The sequence below is a fragment of the Vanessa atalanta genome, chromosome 1, assembly GCF_905147765.1.
Source record: "Vanessa atalanta chromosome 1, ilVanAtal1.2, whole genome shotgun sequence".
NCBI lineage: Eukaryota > Metazoa > Arthropoda > Insecta > Lepidoptera > Nymphalidae > Vanessa > Vanessa atalanta.
In genome coordinates, this window is record NC_061871.1 from 11,756,542 (window position 1) to 11,777,154 (window position 20,613).

General features: G+C 32.7%; 1 protein-coding gene across 3 annotated transcripts in view; it reads right to left on the bottom strand.

Annotated features, from left to right (window-relative positions):
* Nucleotides 1–20,316, bottom strand: part of LOC125068198 (COP1-interactive protein 1) — a 23,749-nt gene extending 3,433 nt beyond the window's left edge. Inside the window, exons 1-34 of one of the 3 annotated variants that reach the window (XM_047677253.1) lie at nucleotides 19,564–20,316; nucleotides 14,724–14,833; nucleotides 14,177–14,329; nucleotides 13,798–13,898; nucleotides 12,392–12,547; nucleotides 12,152–12,310; nucleotides 11,810–12,064; nucleotides 11,573–11,736; nucleotides 11,333–11,486; nucleotides 10,884–11,069; nucleotides 10,453–10,581; nucleotides 9,094–9,862; nucleotides 8,286–8,419; nucleotides 8,007–8,180; nucleotides 7,595–7,719; nucleotides 7,306–7,453; nucleotides 6,779–7,012; nucleotides 6,365–6,518; nucleotides 5,959–6,282; nucleotides 5,682–5,842; nucleotides 5,473–5,598; nucleotides 5,129–5,353; nucleotides 4,552–4,869; nucleotides 4,304–4,475; nucleotides 4,086–4,212; nucleotides 3,842–3,956; nucleotides 3,606–3,764; nucleotides 2,914–3,261; nucleotides 2,670–2,834; nucleotides 2,394–2,549; nucleotides 2,197–2,295; nucleotides 1,630–1,782; nucleotides 1,091–1,228; nucleotides 121–281 (exon numbers count right to left, since the gene is read on the bottom strand). In XM_047677253.1, the coding sequence (XP_047533209.1) occupies nucleotides 121–281; nucleotides 1,091–1,228; nucleotides 1,630–1,782; nucleotides 2,197–2,295; nucleotides 2,394–2,549; nucleotides 2,670–2,834; nucleotides 2,914–3,261; nucleotides 3,606–3,764; nucleotides 3,842–3,956; nucleotides 4,086–4,212; nucleotides 4,304–4,475; nucleotides 4,552–4,869; nucleotides 5,129–5,353; nucleotides 5,473–5,598; nucleotides 5,682–5,842; nucleotides 5,959–6,282; nucleotides 6,365–6,518; nucleotides 6,779–7,012; nucleotides 7,306–7,453; nucleotides 7,595–7,719; nucleotides 8,007–8,180; nucleotides 8,286–8,419; nucleotides 9,094–9,862; nucleotides 10,453–10,581; nucleotides 10,884–11,069; nucleotides 11,333–11,486; nucleotides 11,573–11,736; nucleotides 11,810–12,064; nucleotides 12,152–12,310; nucleotides 12,392–12,547; nucleotides 13,798–13,898; nucleotides 14,177–14,329; nucleotides 14,724–14,833; nucleotides 19,564–19,751 (6,440 nt within the window). In that variant the 5' untranslated portion in view covers nucleotides 19,752–20,316. Of the gene's footprint in view, nucleotides 1–120; nucleotides 282–1,090; nucleotides 1,229–1,629; nucleotides 1,783–2,196; nucleotides 2,296–2,393; nucleotides 2,550–2,669; nucleotides 2,835–2,913; nucleotides 3,262–3,605; nucleotides 3,765–3,841; nucleotides 3,957–4,085; nucleotides 4,213–4,303; nucleotides 4,476–4,551; nucleotides 4,870–5,128; nucleotides 5,354–5,472; nucleotides 5,599–5,681; nucleotides 5,843–5,958; nucleotides 6,283–6,364; nucleotides 6,519–6,778; nucleotides 7,013–7,305; nucleotides 7,454–7,594; nucleotides 7,720–8,006; nucleotides 8,181–8,285; nucleotides 8,420–8,886; nucleotides 8,978–9,093; nucleotides 9,863–10,452; nucleotides 10,582–10,883; nucleotides 11,070–11,332; nucleotides 11,487–11,572; nucleotides 11,737–11,809; nucleotides 12,065–12,151; nucleotides 12,311–12,391; nucleotides 12,548–13,797; nucleotides 13,899–14,176; nucleotides 14,330–14,723; nucleotides 14,834–19,563 lie in introns of all 3 variants that reach the window. The other 2 variants (XM_047677270.1, XM_047677262.1) reach the window with 2 other exon arrangements.
* Between the last annotated feature and the right edge of the window lie 297 nt (nucleotides 20,317–20,613).

Below are 20,613 nucleotides of genomic sequence, written 5' to 3' on the forward strand. Positions count from 1 at the left end.
TAAAAGAATTCCCGCGGAATATCATAAACTATCTGCACAATATTTGAGCTGTTGCAGGCATAGACCGAGTCCGATATTAATAGTTGGAAAAAAAAGAACTTGTAAGGCCGTCTACCGTACCGTCTAGCGCTAGCTTGCTGGCGGCGTTGCCGCTCCGCGATGCGCGAGGCGCGCAGCTCGTCCGTGAGGCGGCGCAGTCGCGCGGCCGTGGAGGCGGCCTCGTGCGCGGCGCGCGCCTCGCTGCTCTCCGGCGTCCCGGATCGAGATCGTGACTTAGAAGACTGAAAGATGCGACATTTTATCCCTTCAATTGATTTAATTAGCTAATTTTATTTTTATAAAATACTAGCTGTGCCCGAGACTTCGTACGCGTTTGAATTTTACATAAAAAAATGATAATACTTTCATACAGAATTTCATCTCCCTTTTCAACCCTTTTTTCTAATTAAAAAGTAGCCTATGTCCTTTCTCAGGCTCTAGACTATCTGTGTACCAAATTTCATTTAAATCAGTTCAGTAGTTTTAGCGTGAAAGCGAGACAGACAGACAGACAGAGTTACTTTCGCATTTATAATATTAGTATGGATTACCTGATAAAAGTCGTTACCATATACCGTTTTAATATTGAATATAACAAATAATGAATTAGTATTTTAAAACTTGTCTTTTAATTTTTAATGAAACATTATCTACGGACAGACAGAACTTAAACCGCAAGTACAAACCTACGTATTTCAACATTTTTGTTACAAAAAGTTGTACAAACCTAAAGAAAGGTGAATATATTCGTCGCCATATGAACGTCTCAGGTCTTTTCGTGACGATGTCTATTTAGATGCACGTTATTCTTTTAAAACTTATCGTATAAGCATGTTTTGAATAGTAAAACAAGTTCATAAACTGTGTTTTTAGTAATAGTAATACAAAATTTAAAAGACAATCAATTAGTCTAAATGTGGTAGATACTTGTTGATATTTGGTACCTCATGACTACCTTGCAACATTTGACACAAAGCGTTATTTTTTTATACTACTATTAAAATATCCTACCATCTGACAAAAACAGATAATCGTCAAAAATATTACTCACTCTGTTTCTTCTCGGAGGCGTTGGCGTCATTAAGCTCTTCTCGGGTTTAACAGCAGGCTCACTTCGGAATAAGTCTGGGCTTTGCTTCATCAGGTCTTCGATCGTTTCCAGTAGTTGAGTAATAACTCGATCGTCTTCCTATAAAATGGATTTATCTTTAAAAAAATAGTTATATTATCAACATGTGGACATGACGTAATCCGGTGTTTTGTAAAACAACAGTTCTTATGCTGTTGTTGGATATCTTTACAAGATGTATCTTATGTTAACAATCGATCTCCATCACATTATTCGCAAATTTTAATATAACTTATTTTTAATGAAAGTAGATAAATGAAAGATATTGACTACTCAGATTTAATATCGCGGATTTTTATGATGGGGCTACATAAATATTTTTAAATCAATAAACCCAAAAATAGCTCGAAGGATTCTAATAAACCTTCGTTTGGTTCCAATTGTCCGGTTCTTTGCAATCTTCCTAAGATTTTCGTAATGATCCGATTTCTTCCATTAATTATCCTACTGCATATGTTTACCTGCTGCGTCCGTTTAAGCGAAGCGACTAGTAGCTTGTTCTGGTCGCGATCGCGGTCGTGGCGCTCCTTATCGCGCCGAAGTTTCTCGTTGGCCGTTCGCAACTTTGCGTGCGCGTCCCGCAGCTCCAGTAAGTCGCATTGCAACTCTGTAACCTGAACAGAAGATCATGCGTTAAAATACTATTTCGATCGAAATCGATCTTTTCTTATGGTCCATGACTTCCACACCGTTACAGTTTCTAAGGAATTAAACTAAATTAATCGATTGAATTTCTGCTTTTATTGTTAAACCAATGGAGATATTATGTATTTTATTTGGGCGGAAACTTCCTGACCACCCATGCCATCCTGAGTTTTTTTCTCATTGCACTTAAATATTTCTTCTTATACGCATTGCAATAATTACGCTGTTGGTGCTAATCATGACACAATTCTAATTTTTATAGTTATAATGTAATTGATTTTAACCATAAATTTAAATTTACTTAATGATTTTACACTTTTGCGCTTCGTTTTAAAAAAAATATAAATTTCCATATTATTTAATAAATCAGTGGTATGTTCTACCTTTTTCTTCGCTTCTTCTGTCTCTTCCTCTGTAGTTCTCTTCAATTGTTCTATTCTTCTCTTCATATCCAATCGTTCTTTGTCTCTTTCACGTTCCAGCTTTAAATATCAATAAAATCAATGATTTGAATTTAAAAAAGTAAAAACTTTATTTAACAAAAAACAACTACTATTTTTTGTTCGGAGTGGAATTGTACCTCGAATAGCGTCTGTCGTAGGTCCCTTGCCAATGTGGACGTTTCGTGCAGCAACCGTTGCTGCTCGTCGCGTTCCTTATGCCACGCCAGCTCCATGCGCGTCGCCAGTCCCGCCACACGTGCTCGCCCAGATGATAGCAGTCTTTCTTCTTCATACTAAAAAAATATTCGACTTGTTTAATATAAAAAAAAATTGTCATAATTTATCTGCATAAGAACGAGCGATGATGCTTAGTAAAAATATTTTATCAGTTACGGTTTTTAAAATTTACTAACTTCATTTAATCGAGATTGCATCTCAGAGAGACGCACTTCCGCGGAGGAGCGCTCGCTTATGAGTTCGGTGTTGAGCTTTGAGGCTAATAAACGCGCCTCGCACAACTCGTCTTCTGTGCACGTCAGTTGTTGTTCCAACACCGCAACCTTGTTTCGGTATTCTTCCTGTAAGGGAAATTGATGGGTGATCATTGGTTGGTATTCTTAATAAAATTCTACTTACAATTGTTATATTAATATTTACCTCATCGGTGCTCGAAATTGAATTGCGTTTGGCTCTTTTATCACCATTTTTCATTTCACTAACTGATTTTTGGGCTGTTTCTAACATTTGTTTGTAGTTGTCGCGTTCACGTCTAAATCTTGATACTTGATTATGTAATGATTTGAGTTCATCTCTCATCGTATTCATTTGTGCTTCGTAACGTGTCTTGATTTCTGCAATTTCATTTTTCCGCGCCTTATCAGCTTGTTCGAGACGGGTGTTCAGCGATGATAATTCCCTTTCTAGTTCAGCGTTGTCGGATTTCAAAGTTCTCTGAACCTTTGAAACCCTCTCGTAATCTTCAAGTTTCTTCCGAGCTTCTTCCAACTATAAAACATTAATTTATAAGTACTTTTAGTATCACAATTTGCAAATATAAAAACCAAGATATAGTTTATATTTTATATAGTAGCGTATCTAGATGGGCAAGGGCCCCGGTGCATAGTACAAGTATCGGGCCCTCACCCCTTCTTTCTCTTTAATATTGCCCTTAAAAATATAGATAGAAAAAAAAGTATTTTTATTAACAGGATTAGGTTAGAGGGCCCTCTAAGCTCCGGGGCCCTGGTGCACTGCAGCACCTGGCCCTACGATAACTACGCCACTGATTGTATATAACATAACTAGTAAACATAACATGTATTGTTATAAAAATATTTTTTTAGACTTACTTCTTTCTTGATTAAATCGTGATGATGCGTAAGCACATCGTGTGAGTCTTTGGCGGAGCGAAGATCTCTTTCATGTTGCTCGAGGCGAGCTGTGAGCCTTGCACGTTCCACTTCCCAACCTCCACCACACAACCGATCTTGAAGTGATGATATTTCTTTCTGCAAATATTTACCTTTAAAATTTAGTTAAGTACAAATTTTAAAGAAATGTTTGTTTTTCATATTTTGTACTATACCTGCATCTCGGACTTTTCTTTATTCCAGTTTGATAACTGGCTGTCGTAGTTATCTTGTAATGATTTTATTTCAGCCATCGTGGAATTTAATTCTTTTTGTGCTAATATAAGTTCACTGGAAGAAAATATAATGACGGATTAGGAAGCGATTATTTATAAAATTTTGTTGATAAAAATACATTTTTTTTATTTGGATGCTGGATGAGGTGGATGTAATTATTTCATTCAATAAATTTAATAATACCTTTGCGCCTTTTCCTTGTCAACAGTAAGCCGAGCTTTTGTTACAACATGCTCTTCCTCTAATAATTCGTATTTACCCGTTAACTCTTCGTATTCTGCTTTTTCAACAGCTAGTGAATGTTCTAATTCTGAAAGTATTGTTAATTTAAATCAATAATAATTTTAAATAATCGAATCTTTCGTTTTGTGTAGTGGTATGTAGTGGTGGTAGCTACGTACTTTTAAGTTTTTCCTCGTAATCTTGTTTTAATTCTGATATTCTTTTAGCACCAGCTCCAGAAGATTGCTCTAAAACTTTTAATTTTCCTTTAAGTGTTGCCAATTCAGCTTCTTTATTTTTAATATCTTTGTCATGATTATTACGCATACGATCGAGTTTTTTTCTTTCAGCCTGAAAATTATATATATTCATTGTTAACGATACTCAAAATAAATTGATGTAAATTAATAAACAAAAGCAATCTCACCTGTAAATCTGTATCAAGTTCAGACGCTTTATGTTCCCAATAAGTTGATTCTTTTTTCTCTGCTTTTAATTTAGTTTCGAAATCGTTCTTCTCAGTTTCAAATTTATTGAGGTTAGATTTAAGTAAAGTAACTTCTGTTTGCAATGTCGAAAGTTCCTCTTCAGTATTACGTAGTTTGTTCTTAGAATTCTTCAAATCTTCTTCTTTTTCCTTAATTTCATTGTTTACCTTTTCATATTTCTCTTTCAGTTGAGCCATTTCAACAGATGAAATTGCCTCGTCATACTTTTGAGTAGATGTCTCCCGTAATGCATCCTCCTGCAACACAATTGTGTAAGATAACATACATATGGCAATCATGATGTTAATTTAGTATCTGCTCTATACAAAAACAAAACTAGAAAAAAGAAACACTTTTAAAGTCACATTTTCACTGTATCGTAAGATCTAAGGGGTCATGCATAGGTATTGGTAGTCGTAAATTTTAATTTTCAGAATATAAGAAAAAACTATTATGCATGACTTTGGGTATGGGAATATTTTCATGCCATGGACTCCAAACGGTAAGTTTAAATACCAGTTGCTTTATATGGTTATCTTTTGCAGCTACGGTAGACTCCAAGTTAGTTATTTTGTTTTCATATTCAGATTTCATTTCTTTCATATCTGTTTCTAAATTTATTAGTTTGCCCTCTGTTTTAAACAGTTTAGTTTGAATTTCATCCTTTTCAGTTGTAAGATCAATGGAAATACGTCTCTTTGAATTCGTTAGTGCTTCCGTTTGTTCTTTTTCTTCAGATAGCTAATATAAAAATATATTTGTGAACTACATGTAAAAGCAACGTTGTTTGTATTTATACCAGTACAGTACTAACATTAAAATATTTTTTTTTACAGAAAAACAAAAATCTCTCCAATTACCTCTTTTTCTAATTTTGTGACGCGATCTTTTCGTGTAGCTAACAGTTTTTCCGTTCTCTTACATTTATCTTCAGCTTCTTTTAGTTTTTTCTCTAGATCATTTAACTTTTTAGTTTTATCGCCAACCTGTAAGTAAGATATAATAAAAATAATAATATTATTAATATTATAATAATATTTCGTAACTTGTCATCAGTTAAGAAACATACTTCCTTCAGTAGTTTACTTTTGTCTTGTTCTAATTTGTTGATAATTTCCACTTGTTTTTTCAATTTATCCATTTCCTTGTCTTTTGTATCCATTTCCTTTTTGAGTTCTTCGATTTTTTTCATACAGTCTGACATAGCCGTCTGTTGTGAACTATTGTGTTCTGAAACGTATAAAAGTAACATGCAATAATAAAATGACTATTCTAGTCGTTAACAATGTGACGCATTAATTTTTTATATAAAATTCAAGTGACATTATATTCATTGATTAACTTACTTATATCAGCATTAAGTTTACTAATTTGAGCTTCTAGATTTTTTTTCTCTTCCTTGAGTGCATTACATTCAGCAACTGCTTTATTATTTTCTGTTTCTAGAGCTTTAAACTTGCTTGCCGTGGATTTATTTTCAGACTCTAATTTAGTATTTAACTCTTTAAGTTTTGAAATTTCAGTTTGCAAACGATTTTTTTCGTTTGTAAATTCAGTTTCACTTTTATTAAATTTTGTCTTCACATTTTCTATATCTTTTTCTATTTGGCTTTTAACGGCTACATCTTTAGATGAGAGTCCGGCATTTTTCATAATGACGTACATTTCTCCTAAAAAATGTAAATTTTATTAAATCGAAACGTAATTATTATTAAATAAACTTTACACTCCATTGAATTCAGTAATATTTACCAATTTCATTTTCTAGATCTTCCACCATTCTTTTCATTTGTAATTTTGTTGTGATGTCTGTTATCTTTTTCGGTGTTCTTGGTTTGAATGATTTTAGGGCGTCTTCTCTTAATTCCTTTAATGTAGCTTGTAACTTAGCTTTTTCTTTTTCAACCTAAATGTTTGAAATAATTATCAACCACCAAATGTATATAATTGATTCAAGAATTATAGTGAATTTAATACGACCATGGGATTTTAACAATAATCACTATTTAATAGAGGGCTTTGAGTTTCAAACAAAATTATTGTGAAAAAATATAGTAATGATAACTTTTCTTAACATTGATGATGAAAAATAGTTTATTCTAGTTTAATTTTCAGTCAGTCAGTTCACATTGAAAGGCATTAACTTCTACTTTTACAATTACAAACCTTGTTAAAGCTGAGTTTTAATTTATCAAGTTCGTCTTGTTTGACTTTCAGAGCATCTGCTTCTTTTTTAGATTCGCCAAAACGAACTTTCTTTTCCGTTTTTTCTTCTTTATTACTTTCAAATTCTTTTATTTTCGCCAGGGCCTCCTTAAGTTCATTTTCTAATTGACTTAGTTTGGTTGTACTTTGATCAAGAGATTTGTCTGTCTTCAGCGTTTTTGTATTTTTTAGTAACTGAAATATTAGTTAAGCAATGTTTTCATAAACAATCAAATATTAATATAATATTGAAAATATGCAAATATTAGTTTAGTGATTTTTTATCTTCTATAAAATATTTCTTCAATTATGCTAACACACTAATTTACTTTGTACGAAATGTATGTTAGGTTTTATTTTGCTTAAGGTAATTTTCATATCGTATTTAAATATATAAATAACATAGGTACAACAGTGAATAGTTACGAATATTAACTTCTTAGATTTAACAATAAAGCTATTAAATATAAAATAAAAAAATATATCACTTGTAGCTTCTTATTTTCAGCTTGCAATTTCTCATTGTCAGCTTCTAGAGTTTGTGTTTTAGTTCTTAAAACATTTGCTTCTTGCTCTATGACTTGAAGTTGTCGTTTTAAATCTACATTTTGTTGATCACTGGGTCCATCTAAAGACCTAAAATTATATAAGTAATTGTAGTTATGAAGTATTAAACGCCTGTATCATAAGTATAGATATAGATATGTAGAGTAGATATATAATTAATAGAGTAAACGATATGATTATTGGGTAATATCGATTCGTAAGCTTACTTACTTGCTCTTTATTAGTGATGCTTTAGGTTTCTTTTGAGTGAGGCTAAGTTCTGCGTGCAACCTCTCACAATCTCTTTCCTTGCCTATAAGTTTTTTTCTCAATTCAGCTATTTCGTCTTCAAGCACCTGCAAGTGAACGACGATCTCTTTTTTTGTATAAAAATCATCCAAACTGATTGATTATTTAGTGCTTAAATTTGAAAACATTGATTAATGATCTTTTTAAGATCCTATATTTAGGATAATAATACGCCATTACTCTAATTAGTGGTTATTGTTGTTAAAGTTTGATCATCGGTTCAAATGCCGATTTACAAATGTCACATTTTTAAATCACCTATATTATATAGAACTTACAAAACTTAAAATGCATGTCAAAGGCAAAATAATTTATATGTAATTGATTTATTTACCTTCACTTTTTCTTCGGCTAAATTACTCTTTGGCGTAGTTCTGCGTAACGTAACAGACGAAATAGTATTTGGTTTAGTTTTAGAAATTTTGTCAGTGAGATCTTTCACTTGTTTTTTTAAAGATTCTCTGTCCTGTTCCAAATCTTCCACTTTTTTTCGCAAAACAGCAGCTTCCTGTTAAACCACATCACACGTACTTATTAAACCGTTAATTAAAATTTTTAAAAGTACATTAATACAAAACTTTAATTTCGAGTTGTAAATGACAACTGATAATACCTGTTCGTTAAGTTCTAGTAATATTCTTAATTCTGCTGGATCCTCTTCATCTGATATACCTTCATCTTTTTCATTAGGGGCTTCAATAGCAAGTCTATTTGTAGGGGGTGATGGTGAAAGCTTGCGGCCAGTTGCTGTAAAATTAAATAATTATTACATAAAAAAGTTGCAAAGACGCTAACTAATATAACAAAAACCATATTTTAGTACAGTGCGATGGCGATGTTACTGTTAAGTAAGCATATACATTAGAAATTTTAGTTTATTACATACTAATAGTTGTAAGTCACTCAAAACTCCATTTTATTGATAGTCAGGTCTCAAGCTGAACTGGAGAAAATGGCTACCTCCGAAAGATACGCGGTATTGATTGAATTTTCTACGTAGACTTTAAGAAAGTCCCTAAAGGCAAAGCATGTTAGCAACAACGTTGAAGGGTTGCAGGTCCAAAAGAAAAGGTAACAGGTAGGTAGGCAACCTTTAGGCACGTTACGGAACAAAATAATGGAGATGATTTAATGTTAGGCAGGGTGATATAAAGTGGGTTCATTGGGATTTGGGAATACACAAACTGAGAATTGGCAATTAGAATTGGACGTACTTCTGGCTTTGGTAGCCATTTTCTTCAGCTGTAGAAGTAAGGACTCATTGTCGTCCTCAACTCTTGATGCAGTTTTACGCAAGTTATTTGCCTGAAAATATTCGTTAGTTGATTATTAACTAATGGTGAAAATATCAATTCTATGCTAACATGAAGGGATACTGTTATTTATACATACATAATTTTGATTAAAATTCAGATATATACCTACAATAGGTACCCTTGCTGCCAACGGATTGAACAATGCAAAAGGAAATTGTATATTATTTTTGGAAGATGTTTCAGCTTTATCAGAAGAAAGTGGAGGACTATCGGATTTGTCTTTTCGTTTTCTGAAATCTTTAATGTTTTTATTTAACTTATCGTCAACATCTTGTTTATTACAATCAGTTAAACCGAATATATCGGTTAATGTATTTTTATCATCATATGTTTTATTTTCACTTTGTGTTTGTTCCAATTTTGTGTGGCTTATTTGAAAGCATTTATCATTTAATAATGTTCCAATTGTTTGAGTACAAGTATCTTTGATTTTTGTCTTATCTGTTTGAGAATAACCATTTATATTAAAACAATCAGTTTGAATAAGTTTGTGTTTTAAAAATGCGTTATTCGTTTGACTGTACATATCTGACGTCAGAATATGTATTTGTAAGCACGAGTCTAGTGTAATTTTTTTAGTATCATTAGCCACGTCATGATAGATTACAGGGTCCGTTTGACAGCCTTCGGAATAGCAAGTAGCAACATCTTGAGGTGACTGAGTAATTTGATTAACGCCTATAGATAAGTCGCTTATATCTAATGAAGATAATTTATTTTCTAGGGTATATTGCATATCTAGGATTCGTTGAAGAGATTTATTTCTACTATCATTGGCAGCAAGGTTAGAAGTAAGATGAGGCGTTGATGGCGATGGAAGTTTCGGTGGTGGAGGTATTTGTTTGCCTCCGAAGCGTTGTCGATATCGACTAGCCTGTTTGAAGATAATATTTAAGCTTGCAAATTGTTTAAGGTATCAAAAAAATATTGCGTCTCAAAGATAATAATAAGTAGAAAGACTTATTTAGGGATGGTATATTTGTGCCGAACTTGTTGAGTCAGATAGAACTTGGAAAAGGGCCAGTTGGCTGAGTTCTATTAAATGCAATCAAATCATTTCTACTACTATTAACAAAGTAGTCCATTAGCTTTCTTTAATTAAGATAAAAACCAAATTTTAAGCTATGTATATAATTATACAATGTATACTTATCGAAAGAAAAAATCAACCAGTCTCATTTAATTTATAAATAAACTATACGATTACCTTCAAAGCTAATAGTTTATACTCTATTATGTTTGTCATTTTAATAATAAAATATTAAATATCATTAAAAAGGTTTTTTGAATAAAAAAATAACTTTTTCGATCCCTTGTTTCCTTTAGAAATAATCTATTAAAATGAACTGAAGAAAATATAGCAATGCTTTTATACACTCATTAGTTAGAAACTATATCTTTAAAGGCGTTAGGCATAAGGTTCGTAAGCATTGGCAATAAGTCTTTAAGTATAAATTTCAGTACCTCTTCTTCAGCATTGCGTAATTGTTCCCTTAAGTCGGCCTCACGTTCCAGTGAATCTTGCAAATCACGCAGTAACTGCGCAGGATCTTCTTGACTGCCACCTCGCGTAAGTGATGAACGAGATACTTTCTGCCGTAAATTTAATAAAAATTTGTATGTAATCTACAGAATAATTTGTTAAAATAATTGCCATTATTTTTAAGTAACTTTATTTTTAACATATTATAATAGTTCCTAAAATAATCACACGCGTTCGATACATTGATTGATTGTTATTTAAAGAACACAAAGGATGTAAACACATGAAATAATGGCACGATTACTGCGAAAATTATTTTCGTTACAAATTAAATTCTATCACATACATTTACCTGAAGAAATACGTAAATAAGATACTAATATGTATAGACAAATATGAATATGATTCTTACACCATCTGTAAGGAGAGTCTGTTTCTTAACATTGGCTGGTGGTGCACCGGAAGCGGCAGCCAGCTTTGCGTTAGCGTCGGCCAAATCTCGTTGTAGCCGCAACGCCACTTCATTGGAGCGCGCAACCTCTTTTTCCAGTTCCTTGATACGATTCTCTCGCTGAAGACCTTCTGCACCTCCTACTATCTACAATATTTCGAATATTATACAATAAAGTATAAATTACTATATGTTAAAGTTTTTAAGAGACAAATCATAAATTATTTGTTTTTAGTGTTTTGGGTGTAAAAATCTAAACACAATCTTCGTAGAGCAGGTTTAAATTTTAAAAGGCATTAATAGTCAATAATCTTTAGCTAAAATCAACACTGGCCCGAGAAATTTCGTTGCCCTACGTAAATAAATAGATTGGTGGTCATATAACATTTTAACTTCAATACAATACTTACTTCTAATAACTTTTTTTCTTGATCAGCTTTCTCCTGTTCCAGCTGCTCGGCCCTGCGTTCAGTCTTTTTTAATTTGAATGATAAAACTCTACAGTTTTTTATCGTCTGCTCCAATTCTCTTCTTAAAGAGGAGTATTCGTCTGCTTGGTCTTCTCTAAAATAAAGCATTGTATTATTTTGTATATAAAAACCGTCATTTTACAAATCCACATTCGTAATTGGTGTACCTATTATATATACCTGAAATTGTCTTGCATTTCTTCTATTTCTTCTTCGAGGTCTCTTAACTCTTTTTTCATATCTTCATTTTCATCCATTAATTCTTCGCAGAGAGTTTCTGCTGCTAATAATTTTGATCTTAATTGTTCTATTTGGCGAGTTTGAGCTTCTACAGATGGTCGAGACTGCAAAAAATATGTATATGTAATGACTAAAGTCAGAGTAATAATAATTTCATATAGAAACAGTAACACTTACTTCAATATCAGCTTCCATCTCTTTTATCCTTAAAGAAAGATGTTTCTTTTCGTCTCTCAAGTCCTCATTTTGAGTAGTAAGTTCATTAACTTTCTGTTGTAGTTTGAGGACTTCCGAAGAACGACCAGTGGAATATTTATTTGTTGTGTCAATATTTGCCAACCTTCGAAGTAGAATATCACTTTTTTCTTTTTCGACTCGCTCGCAACGTTTTCTTAGAAGATCGACTTCTTTATTGAGACTTTCTATTTGGTCCTAAATGAAATAATTATTTTTATAAAACTTTTACTGTTCAATATACTTAATAAATATTGAATACGTATTTAAAGCTGAAATATTTACTTGATAATCCTTAATGTTTGGATCAATAAGCGTCGTTTCTGTGTCAGTGGTGACGGTGCCACCTGTGCTTGCTTCATCATCAGATGTGTCTTCCTTTTCACGCGACGGACCGCCACGCATCGGTGGTTTGGAATTGGTACTGTTACGACTACTTTTTACCTGCAACAACAAAGAGACTATTAAGTAATAAGTGTAACAAATAAAATTAATTGATGTAAGTCGTACAACGATGCTAGTTACCTGCATCAAGAAATTGACGTCTTCTTTTACAACTCGTTCTTCTTTATGTCGACTCGTCTTTTCTTCTTCTTTGCTTCGCGATGTACTTCGTTTTTCCTTTTCTTTCTCAATGCTCGATTCTTTATCAAAACTACTTTGAGCTTTCATAAGGTTCATCTAAAGTATTTGCAAAAATCATAATATAATACTGATTCGGACTTATGAAATGTTAACTCATATCTTTGTTTATATTAGGGTTTTAAAAATAAACTATAAGGATTATCCCAAATTGTTAATAAACAAATTAATTATCTGTGGGTTTTATATATATAATATATAATAAGGTCTATATATTTGACAGTACGCGGGAAGGCTTTAGCCTACTTATATGCAAGTAAAATCTATGCTTTTATAATCTAAAATTTCTTCAAAGAGAATTATAAAATATTTAAATAATAGATACTGAATATATAATGATAATAAATTTATTTTATTATACGTTACATAATTTAATTAATAAATGGAATACTTCCTTAATAAATTTAACTGCCTTCTTCTTTGCCAAGCACAAACTTTGACGATGACCTTTTAGTTATTTTGGGCATCACAACGAAACAGATTGAGTTGAAAGCGGTTCAAGCATTTCTATCGAGATGACCCACTTAGGTTCACTTCAGAACATTTTGTATTGAATTCTAAGAAGCCATTATAAGATAAAAAAAATTTCTGTAAGATATTCTTATTTTTTGTACATAGTATGATAATTATTTGGAAGATTGTGTAATTTTACCCATTGTTCTTTAAAATATCTGTTTTTAAAGTCGGACACGCGTTAACCGCATGCTTAATGGCTAGACAATTCGTTTTTTTTTTATTTTAGTATTTTTATATTACACATAATATAAAATCTTAATAATAAAACTGTTTGGTACCATACATTTATTAACGATTAGTTTTCGTTAATTTGATAAAAATACCGAACAGTCATGGGATGACTGTCGCGAAAACATTTTACCTTGTTTTGAAAGTATAACTATGAAGTATGATGTCTCGAGTAGGTCCATCTATATTAGAGTGCTCACATCGATAATGTTACAACTTTAGTAGTAGGTAATGTAGAATTTGTAATGTTTCGTTTCAATTCTCAGTCGTTTCGTCTGACATAGTCAGATTAACTGAATCAATTTATTTTCATCAATTTAATTGATCGTCTTATATACGTATTTGTAACAAACGCGTAACATCCAAGCACAGTTATTCTTTCGATTAGTACAATGTCACAAATCGTCTCGGTAAATATCCATTAAGAGCCTTACTTAGACACATTAGTTGGGATAAATAGTTTAGTGATAAGATAGTGTAAAGATTTTTTACTTATAGTTTGATTGTGTAATTTATTTGACATAAATAAAAATTGGCGTTGATACCTTTCGCACTCGTTCAGCGAGTGAGTCATTTTTGTTTATAGTGAACTGAGCCGTGGTTGATGGAGGAGGAGATGGAGACGGTCGACGCACTGTCACTGTTTCTGTGAATATGGTTACACATCAGGTACTGCATATATTATCTCTGTTTATATTTATTGCGGTTTTTCCTTAATATTATTGTAAAGTTATGGTTCTAGCTCAAACTTAGTGATTATTATTTACTATTAGGTACATAAAATTGTTTAAACTAGAATCGGTTAATCTTTACTATTTGTTTTTAAATCTATCTGTCAATTGTTTTGTTCACACTCATGATACCGCCTTTAATTTAACAAGGACTATATTTTTTTGCAAATTTATACACCATGTATTTTTTTACCTGTATTATTCTGACCCGTATCTATGGAAGGTAAGGGACCTGTGTTTCTTCGTTTAGGTAATTTAAGACTGATTGTAACTGCAGTACTGGTTTCAGTTTCGTTGGCCCCCAAGTCTGGCGTCGACGTCCACGATGAGCTCGTTTTACTGAACCCTAAAAAGATTTTTAATTATACACCTGAATTCTTAGTTTTGTATAGTAGTATATCTATATTACGAATATGTTATAAGCTGTTAATTTTTTATATTATAGGTAGTTGTTTATATTCAATAATATTTTTATACAGAAGATGTTCTGTAGAACGATAACGTTTTTTTTCGATTAATTCCGATTTTTATAAAGTACCGGAGCGTTTCTTATATTTAATAATTAATGTCTCCGTATAATTAATGACCTAACATAGGTACATACTGTTTATATGACTATATGTATGTACAGTCAAAAGTCTGTTTTGATTTTTTAACCCGTTACTAATTAATCCATTATAAAACGGACTAGGAATATTTTAAATTACCTTTTAAAAGAATGCAGATATTGTTATAATTACCAGTGGAGAAGGCATCTTTCTTGGATGGATCAATAGTACTGAGGTTCGAGCTGGAAGCCCAACCACGTGTCACCTTCTCACCTACTGCACCATTTTCATCTTCACGGCTCCTGTTTTGAATAATCATTTAGATTATTATAATAATTGAGATACTAATATAATATTAATTTATTACTTGGACGTAGTTTTACAGGAAGATTCGACGGTCCGAAATGAACTGCATTTCGGACCGTCTGCTGTATCGACATCGACGTGTTGAATACAGGCTCGGATTCAATTTTCTAGGTTTTTTTGTGTGGTTGTTTAAATCTGGGCTTGCATGTCTTTATGTCTATCCGTTTGTCATTGTGTGACTTTAATTCCGATAGTATTTGAAGCATATAATATTAGCATTCATTAATTATAACGACTATCAAATAAGAGATAAGTTGCTTCAAAGCTCCTCCGGTTCTCTTTTTAAATCACCGCATCCAATGCCGCGAACTTTTTTAAGTCATTGGTATTATTGACCTTTTTAGAAGTCTTTTGACGGTCTAACGATCGGAAATTTACAGGTTCGTTTCTGATCCCATTCGAGGAGTTGGTACGACTTAGTTACTTACTACTTACTACTCGTGCTTTAACAAGCTTTACGATTAATTTAATGGATATAATTGAATATTATAAGGCAATTTCTTGAAAAGCAGTTCCTACTCTAATTATAATATAACCTTGTCTAATAAATAAAATTAATGTTGATACTTAATGTAAGTGGTAGATTAAATGTTTACGTAAGTAAGTACCTAATAGTCCAGTTAATGTATTCGTGCACGGCAGAATATATTAATCATCTATAATAAATTAGAACTGGAGTAATATTGTAACTCCTCACATTTTTGTATTTCACATATACCTACCAGATTTTTTATATTTAAAAGATAGACAGACTGGCAAAAACTCCATTTGGAGAAAAGTGTGACGCTGCACAAAAAAAAAACATTTCTTACACCGACAATGCGCCACCACCTTTGAAATTAAGTAGTAGTGTTGTTTAAGTTTTACAGTAGAATTATTGATGACGGGGTGGTACCTACCCAGAATAGTTTCCACAATGCTCTACCTACCATCAAGTAAAGCTTACATCTCCCTTTGGATAGAACTCGTTTATTTTAACAGAACGTCGGAGTTCTAAAACCGGGCAAGCACCGCTGAGTTTTATGTGCGTATTTTGTGTTTATAATTCATCTCGTGCTCAGCGGTCAAGGGAAACGACGTAATAACATGTGTCGAATGATATTCTGCTACATGTTTATATACTCGCACTGGAGTAGTATTGGGAATAAGTACCAGTACCTTTTAGAAGTAAGGTGAACCATTTTCAGTGGTGGGAAATTTAAAAGAAATTACTTTCACTATTTTGAAACTCCTGACGACCTCCGTGGTCAAGTAGTGTGTACACCGGTTTTCATGGGTACGCCACTCCGAGGTCCCGGGTCCGATTCCCGGCCGAGTCGATGTAGAAAAAGTTCATTAGTTTTCTATGTTGTCTTGGGTCTGGGTGTTTGTGGTACCGTCGTTACTTCTGATTTCCATAACACAAGTGCTTTAGCTACTTACATTGGGATCAGAGTAATGTATGTGACGTTGTCCAATATTTATTTATTTATTATCACCAGTTCGAAAATCTCGGTGCTGAATACAGATAATATCGCATTTGTAAAATAGAATGATGTAATTTTTAATTATTAATACAATTATTTAATAGTAATACAAGCCAGTAACGTGTGTAGTGATGGGGATTATTTTTCAAATATATATATTACTAAAGTAGTAAGTAGTAATCGATGTGTTGATATAGTACCAGAAATATTGTCAAATTATACAATAGATGCAATTCTTATTATGAAAATCTAAACACATGTGCTTATCAGTAACAATTAAATATAATACACATATGTATTGAGTAATTATCTTATTATTAATATCAAATATCCCGTCTTGAATTATTTTTATGATATTCAATCTACGATACAACATTGCTCTTTTAGTACATTTGGTTTGATTTTTTTGTACCTGGATATGGTATTCAGCAATAAACAAAAATCATTATTGTTTTAAATCAGAATGATCAACCTTTCATTTTATAGTCAAGGATATTCCATGCTACTATATGATAAGTGGTCACCAGTAGACTAGTACTGCTTACTTAAACTACTTACTACGACCACGTACCATTAGGTGGCCCATTTGCCAACGAAATCCTGTAAAAGTCCGTCCGCCTACTTATACTATAAAAAATAATAACATCCAAGTCCCGCCAACCTTGGAACCAAAGTTGTGAAATGTCCCTGTAACACATAATCGCTCGAAAATCGGATAGCAGCAACAGATAATACTAAAAAAAAACTGTTTTCCGGTGGAATAACTGATGACAATCTAGGCGGTACAAAGTTTCACAATCAGGTACCAAAAGATTATTTAAATTACAAGTAATGTTAATTTTAACCTAATTAAGCACATTGTAAAAATGTTCAGGTGCTGAAATATTAACGTTGTTTGTTAGATTATTACGTCAATCGGTGAGCGTTTCTTAGAGGAATGCAAACAATCCGAGAAAATGTTTAGTGATTTGGAATAGTGCCATGATTTAACATTTATGGTTCCAGACACCACGGTCACATTTTCTTTGTTATCAATTTGTTCATAAAACTGCGAGTGTTTTGTAGTAAAAAAACAAATAATTACTTTATTTGCATTGCTTTATCAGTAATGAAAAATTACTGAGTTACTTCTATGAATTTACACCTCAAATATATCAATTAAACTACAATTTACACTAAATCTAATATTTACCTAAAAGTCTGTGTTATTGTAATATTCATTTATATTTTATCTGTAATTTTTCCCGCCGAATATATTGGCATATTTATTATCCTTCATATTTCATCTCGTGTAAAAACAAATATTAGAATAGTATTATTTAGAAATTATTTATTAAATGAGTACCTACTGAGCATAAAATATTCCCCGAATTGTACAGATAGATTTTAAATTGATATAACAATTAGTGAATTATTTACATTAATTAATATTAAAAAGTGATCAATCATATTTTCATTCGTCTTGAAAATAATCGTTTTTTAATCAGGCTTTACTAGAAGTTGGATTCGTATTCCTTTTTTTCATTTCATTGCTCGTGGTGTCCGTTAGGAATAAAAAGTAGTGAAACTGTCAATGTTTAGGTATATCTCATTGTCTTTGATTAGTCGACCCTCCTAACTAACCATTTATTTAATGTATTATTAAGACATTTAAGTTCATTGTACCTGAGTCTTGTAAATAATTCGTAAGGTTCGTATGTTAATGAAGGGGTACCTACTAAAGGTAAAAGTTGCACTAATGTACGATTTGTTATCTTTAAAATAAATTTGTAGTCTATACATTGTCATTTTTGGAATACTTACTATTTATTTTGAGTCCTACTTTATACATGAATTCACTGGCTTGCGTGGATAATTAAATATTAATAAAAAATATTATCGATACACACAGTTTTAGTTAATCAAATCGACCTCTAGACTCTTTTACGAATTTTTAATTAGCTTTTCGCAATTTTTCCCTAATAGTTTTGAGTTTTCACGTATTACACCTACTTGAAACTGTATTGAGGTCGATTTTTTTTTGTATTTTTCTTGTAGGTATAAAAGTCACTTCTGAAAAAAGGTAACAAACCATTTAATAACAGATGATCAACGATTTATGTAAGAAAATCGATCGATAAAAGGCGATTTAACCCAAATGAATGTATTCTGTATGAACTAAGGAGAAGAATGAGTGAAAGGTATGTGCAATAGTAAGAATAACATCAAAAGGATAAACGCATCAAAATAGCGTATCTTTGTTGAAAACATTCAACATTTTACGAGTGAGATACGAAGAGAATTCTTACAGAATAGTACTCCTGGTTGTTACTGTATATTACATTTATACAATATATAAAGGACACTAAATAAAAAATAGGGAAGGATCAATGGCATTTAAAAAATATAATACCCTCTCGACGATTCTGATAAGTTCAGTAGTTTCCACGTGAAATTATTGTTTTTTCAGGTGCATTATTGGAATTTCATTATGTGTTAATTGTATTGTAATAGGTAGGTAGGTTTTTTTGTTGATCTTGTGAAATGTTACCTCAATCTAATAATACATTTCTTAATGTGTTTTCTATAAAATAAACCTTTAATTTACTTTATATGTATATCTACATTTATAATCATAAAATTAGATTATTATTGACTTATAATCGAGTTGAAATGGCTTAAATCGAATGCTATTTTTAATAAATCAATGAATACATATAGGTCGATTGAAATCATATCAAAGGAAAGTCTAAAAATTATGTTCACAATTATTAATATCGAAATTATTCAAGACGAAGTAAAAAATGAGTTAATAATCCTTGGCCAGCCCTAGATGAGGAGTAGGAAGGACGAGGAGTTACCATAAGTTAATTTATAACATTTATATAACGGGTAGTTACCCTGATAAAGGTTTTTAAGCTACGAATGACTTTATATTCATACAGTGAATTCATAGTTTGCTTATTTAGGTAAAAGATTTTTATTGAGTTAATGGTAGGATTTTAACTGAAATGTTTGTGACGACGTTTTTATCGTGATTTTCCCTCTCATTACATCTCTTTTAAATATGTATTTTGAGTTGCGTTTGTTTCGATATGAAAAACTACCACAACTGTCGGTCGTAGTCGCTGTTCCAGAAATAGAATTATTCAATTGATTGAATAGTCTTAAGGATAATGACAATAGGAGACAATTTGTGTGACCTAAATTTTGTGACGTACCGTGATGATGGTGAGTTCCAACTGGAGAGACTCGGCGTAGATGCAGTAAAATCTTCCTCTTTTTTCCGACCACCGTGCTCCTTGTAGTCGCGAAAGCAACGCTTGCAACGCGTCGGCCAACGCACTTGCGGGTGAAAACCCAGTGGACACAGCGGGTCACCCTTCGCCAACGGATATAAATGATGCATTTTTGGAATACCACAATCAAACTACTAGCAAATGCAATTCAAAAATGTCAACGATTCAACCCTAAATGCCAATATCATTACATCTAAACCTATCTGTTTCTCGCCAAGTAACTTCCTATCCAAAATATAGTCCAGGAAGGCCGTATAGTGTGCGTTAAGCACATCACTCGATATTGTTTATGGAATGAGTTTAACGGTTCTACGCTATTAATAATAATTCATGTAACTAGCAACGTGATCAAGACGCTCGTAAGTCTGCACCGCACATCGGCCATAAAAATATCTTGCTGCTCTGTTCGAACCGGGCGACCTAAATCGGCAGCTCTGAACTAGGCGTCAGAAAACGTCTCGTAGCGCGGAAAATTAGTTATCTCAATGGAGTGGTTTTATGGTGCAAAAGCGATATATAGTCGTGAGCGTCGCATGCGTAAAATCGTAATGGGATTATGGTTCGTGGGTTCACTGGGGGTGGGAACGTTTAGGGCGCGGCGCGGCGCAGGCGGCAGTCGAGCCGGCACTCCGGGGACTGGCGGCGGCGCGGGCACCTTGCCAATGCTCGCCCGCTGCGCCACTTGCGCTCTATTACACCACACGCTCATACGCGCGCCCGCGCCGCTCCCGCTCGCACTCTACATAAAAATAATTCCGACATGATCGTGCCGGGCTACGCGTTTGATAGGGTCCCGTAGGCGGGAGAATAATAAAAGACAAAATTTTTCGGTTGCAACATATACGTCAAACTTGTTTATTTTTATAATGGTAGTATTTCAAGCCTGTATTTTGCTCTACAACATTACCACACATACAATCAATAAAACAATAAATTCATCCGTAAAAAACATAGGAAGCGGCAATTTAAAAC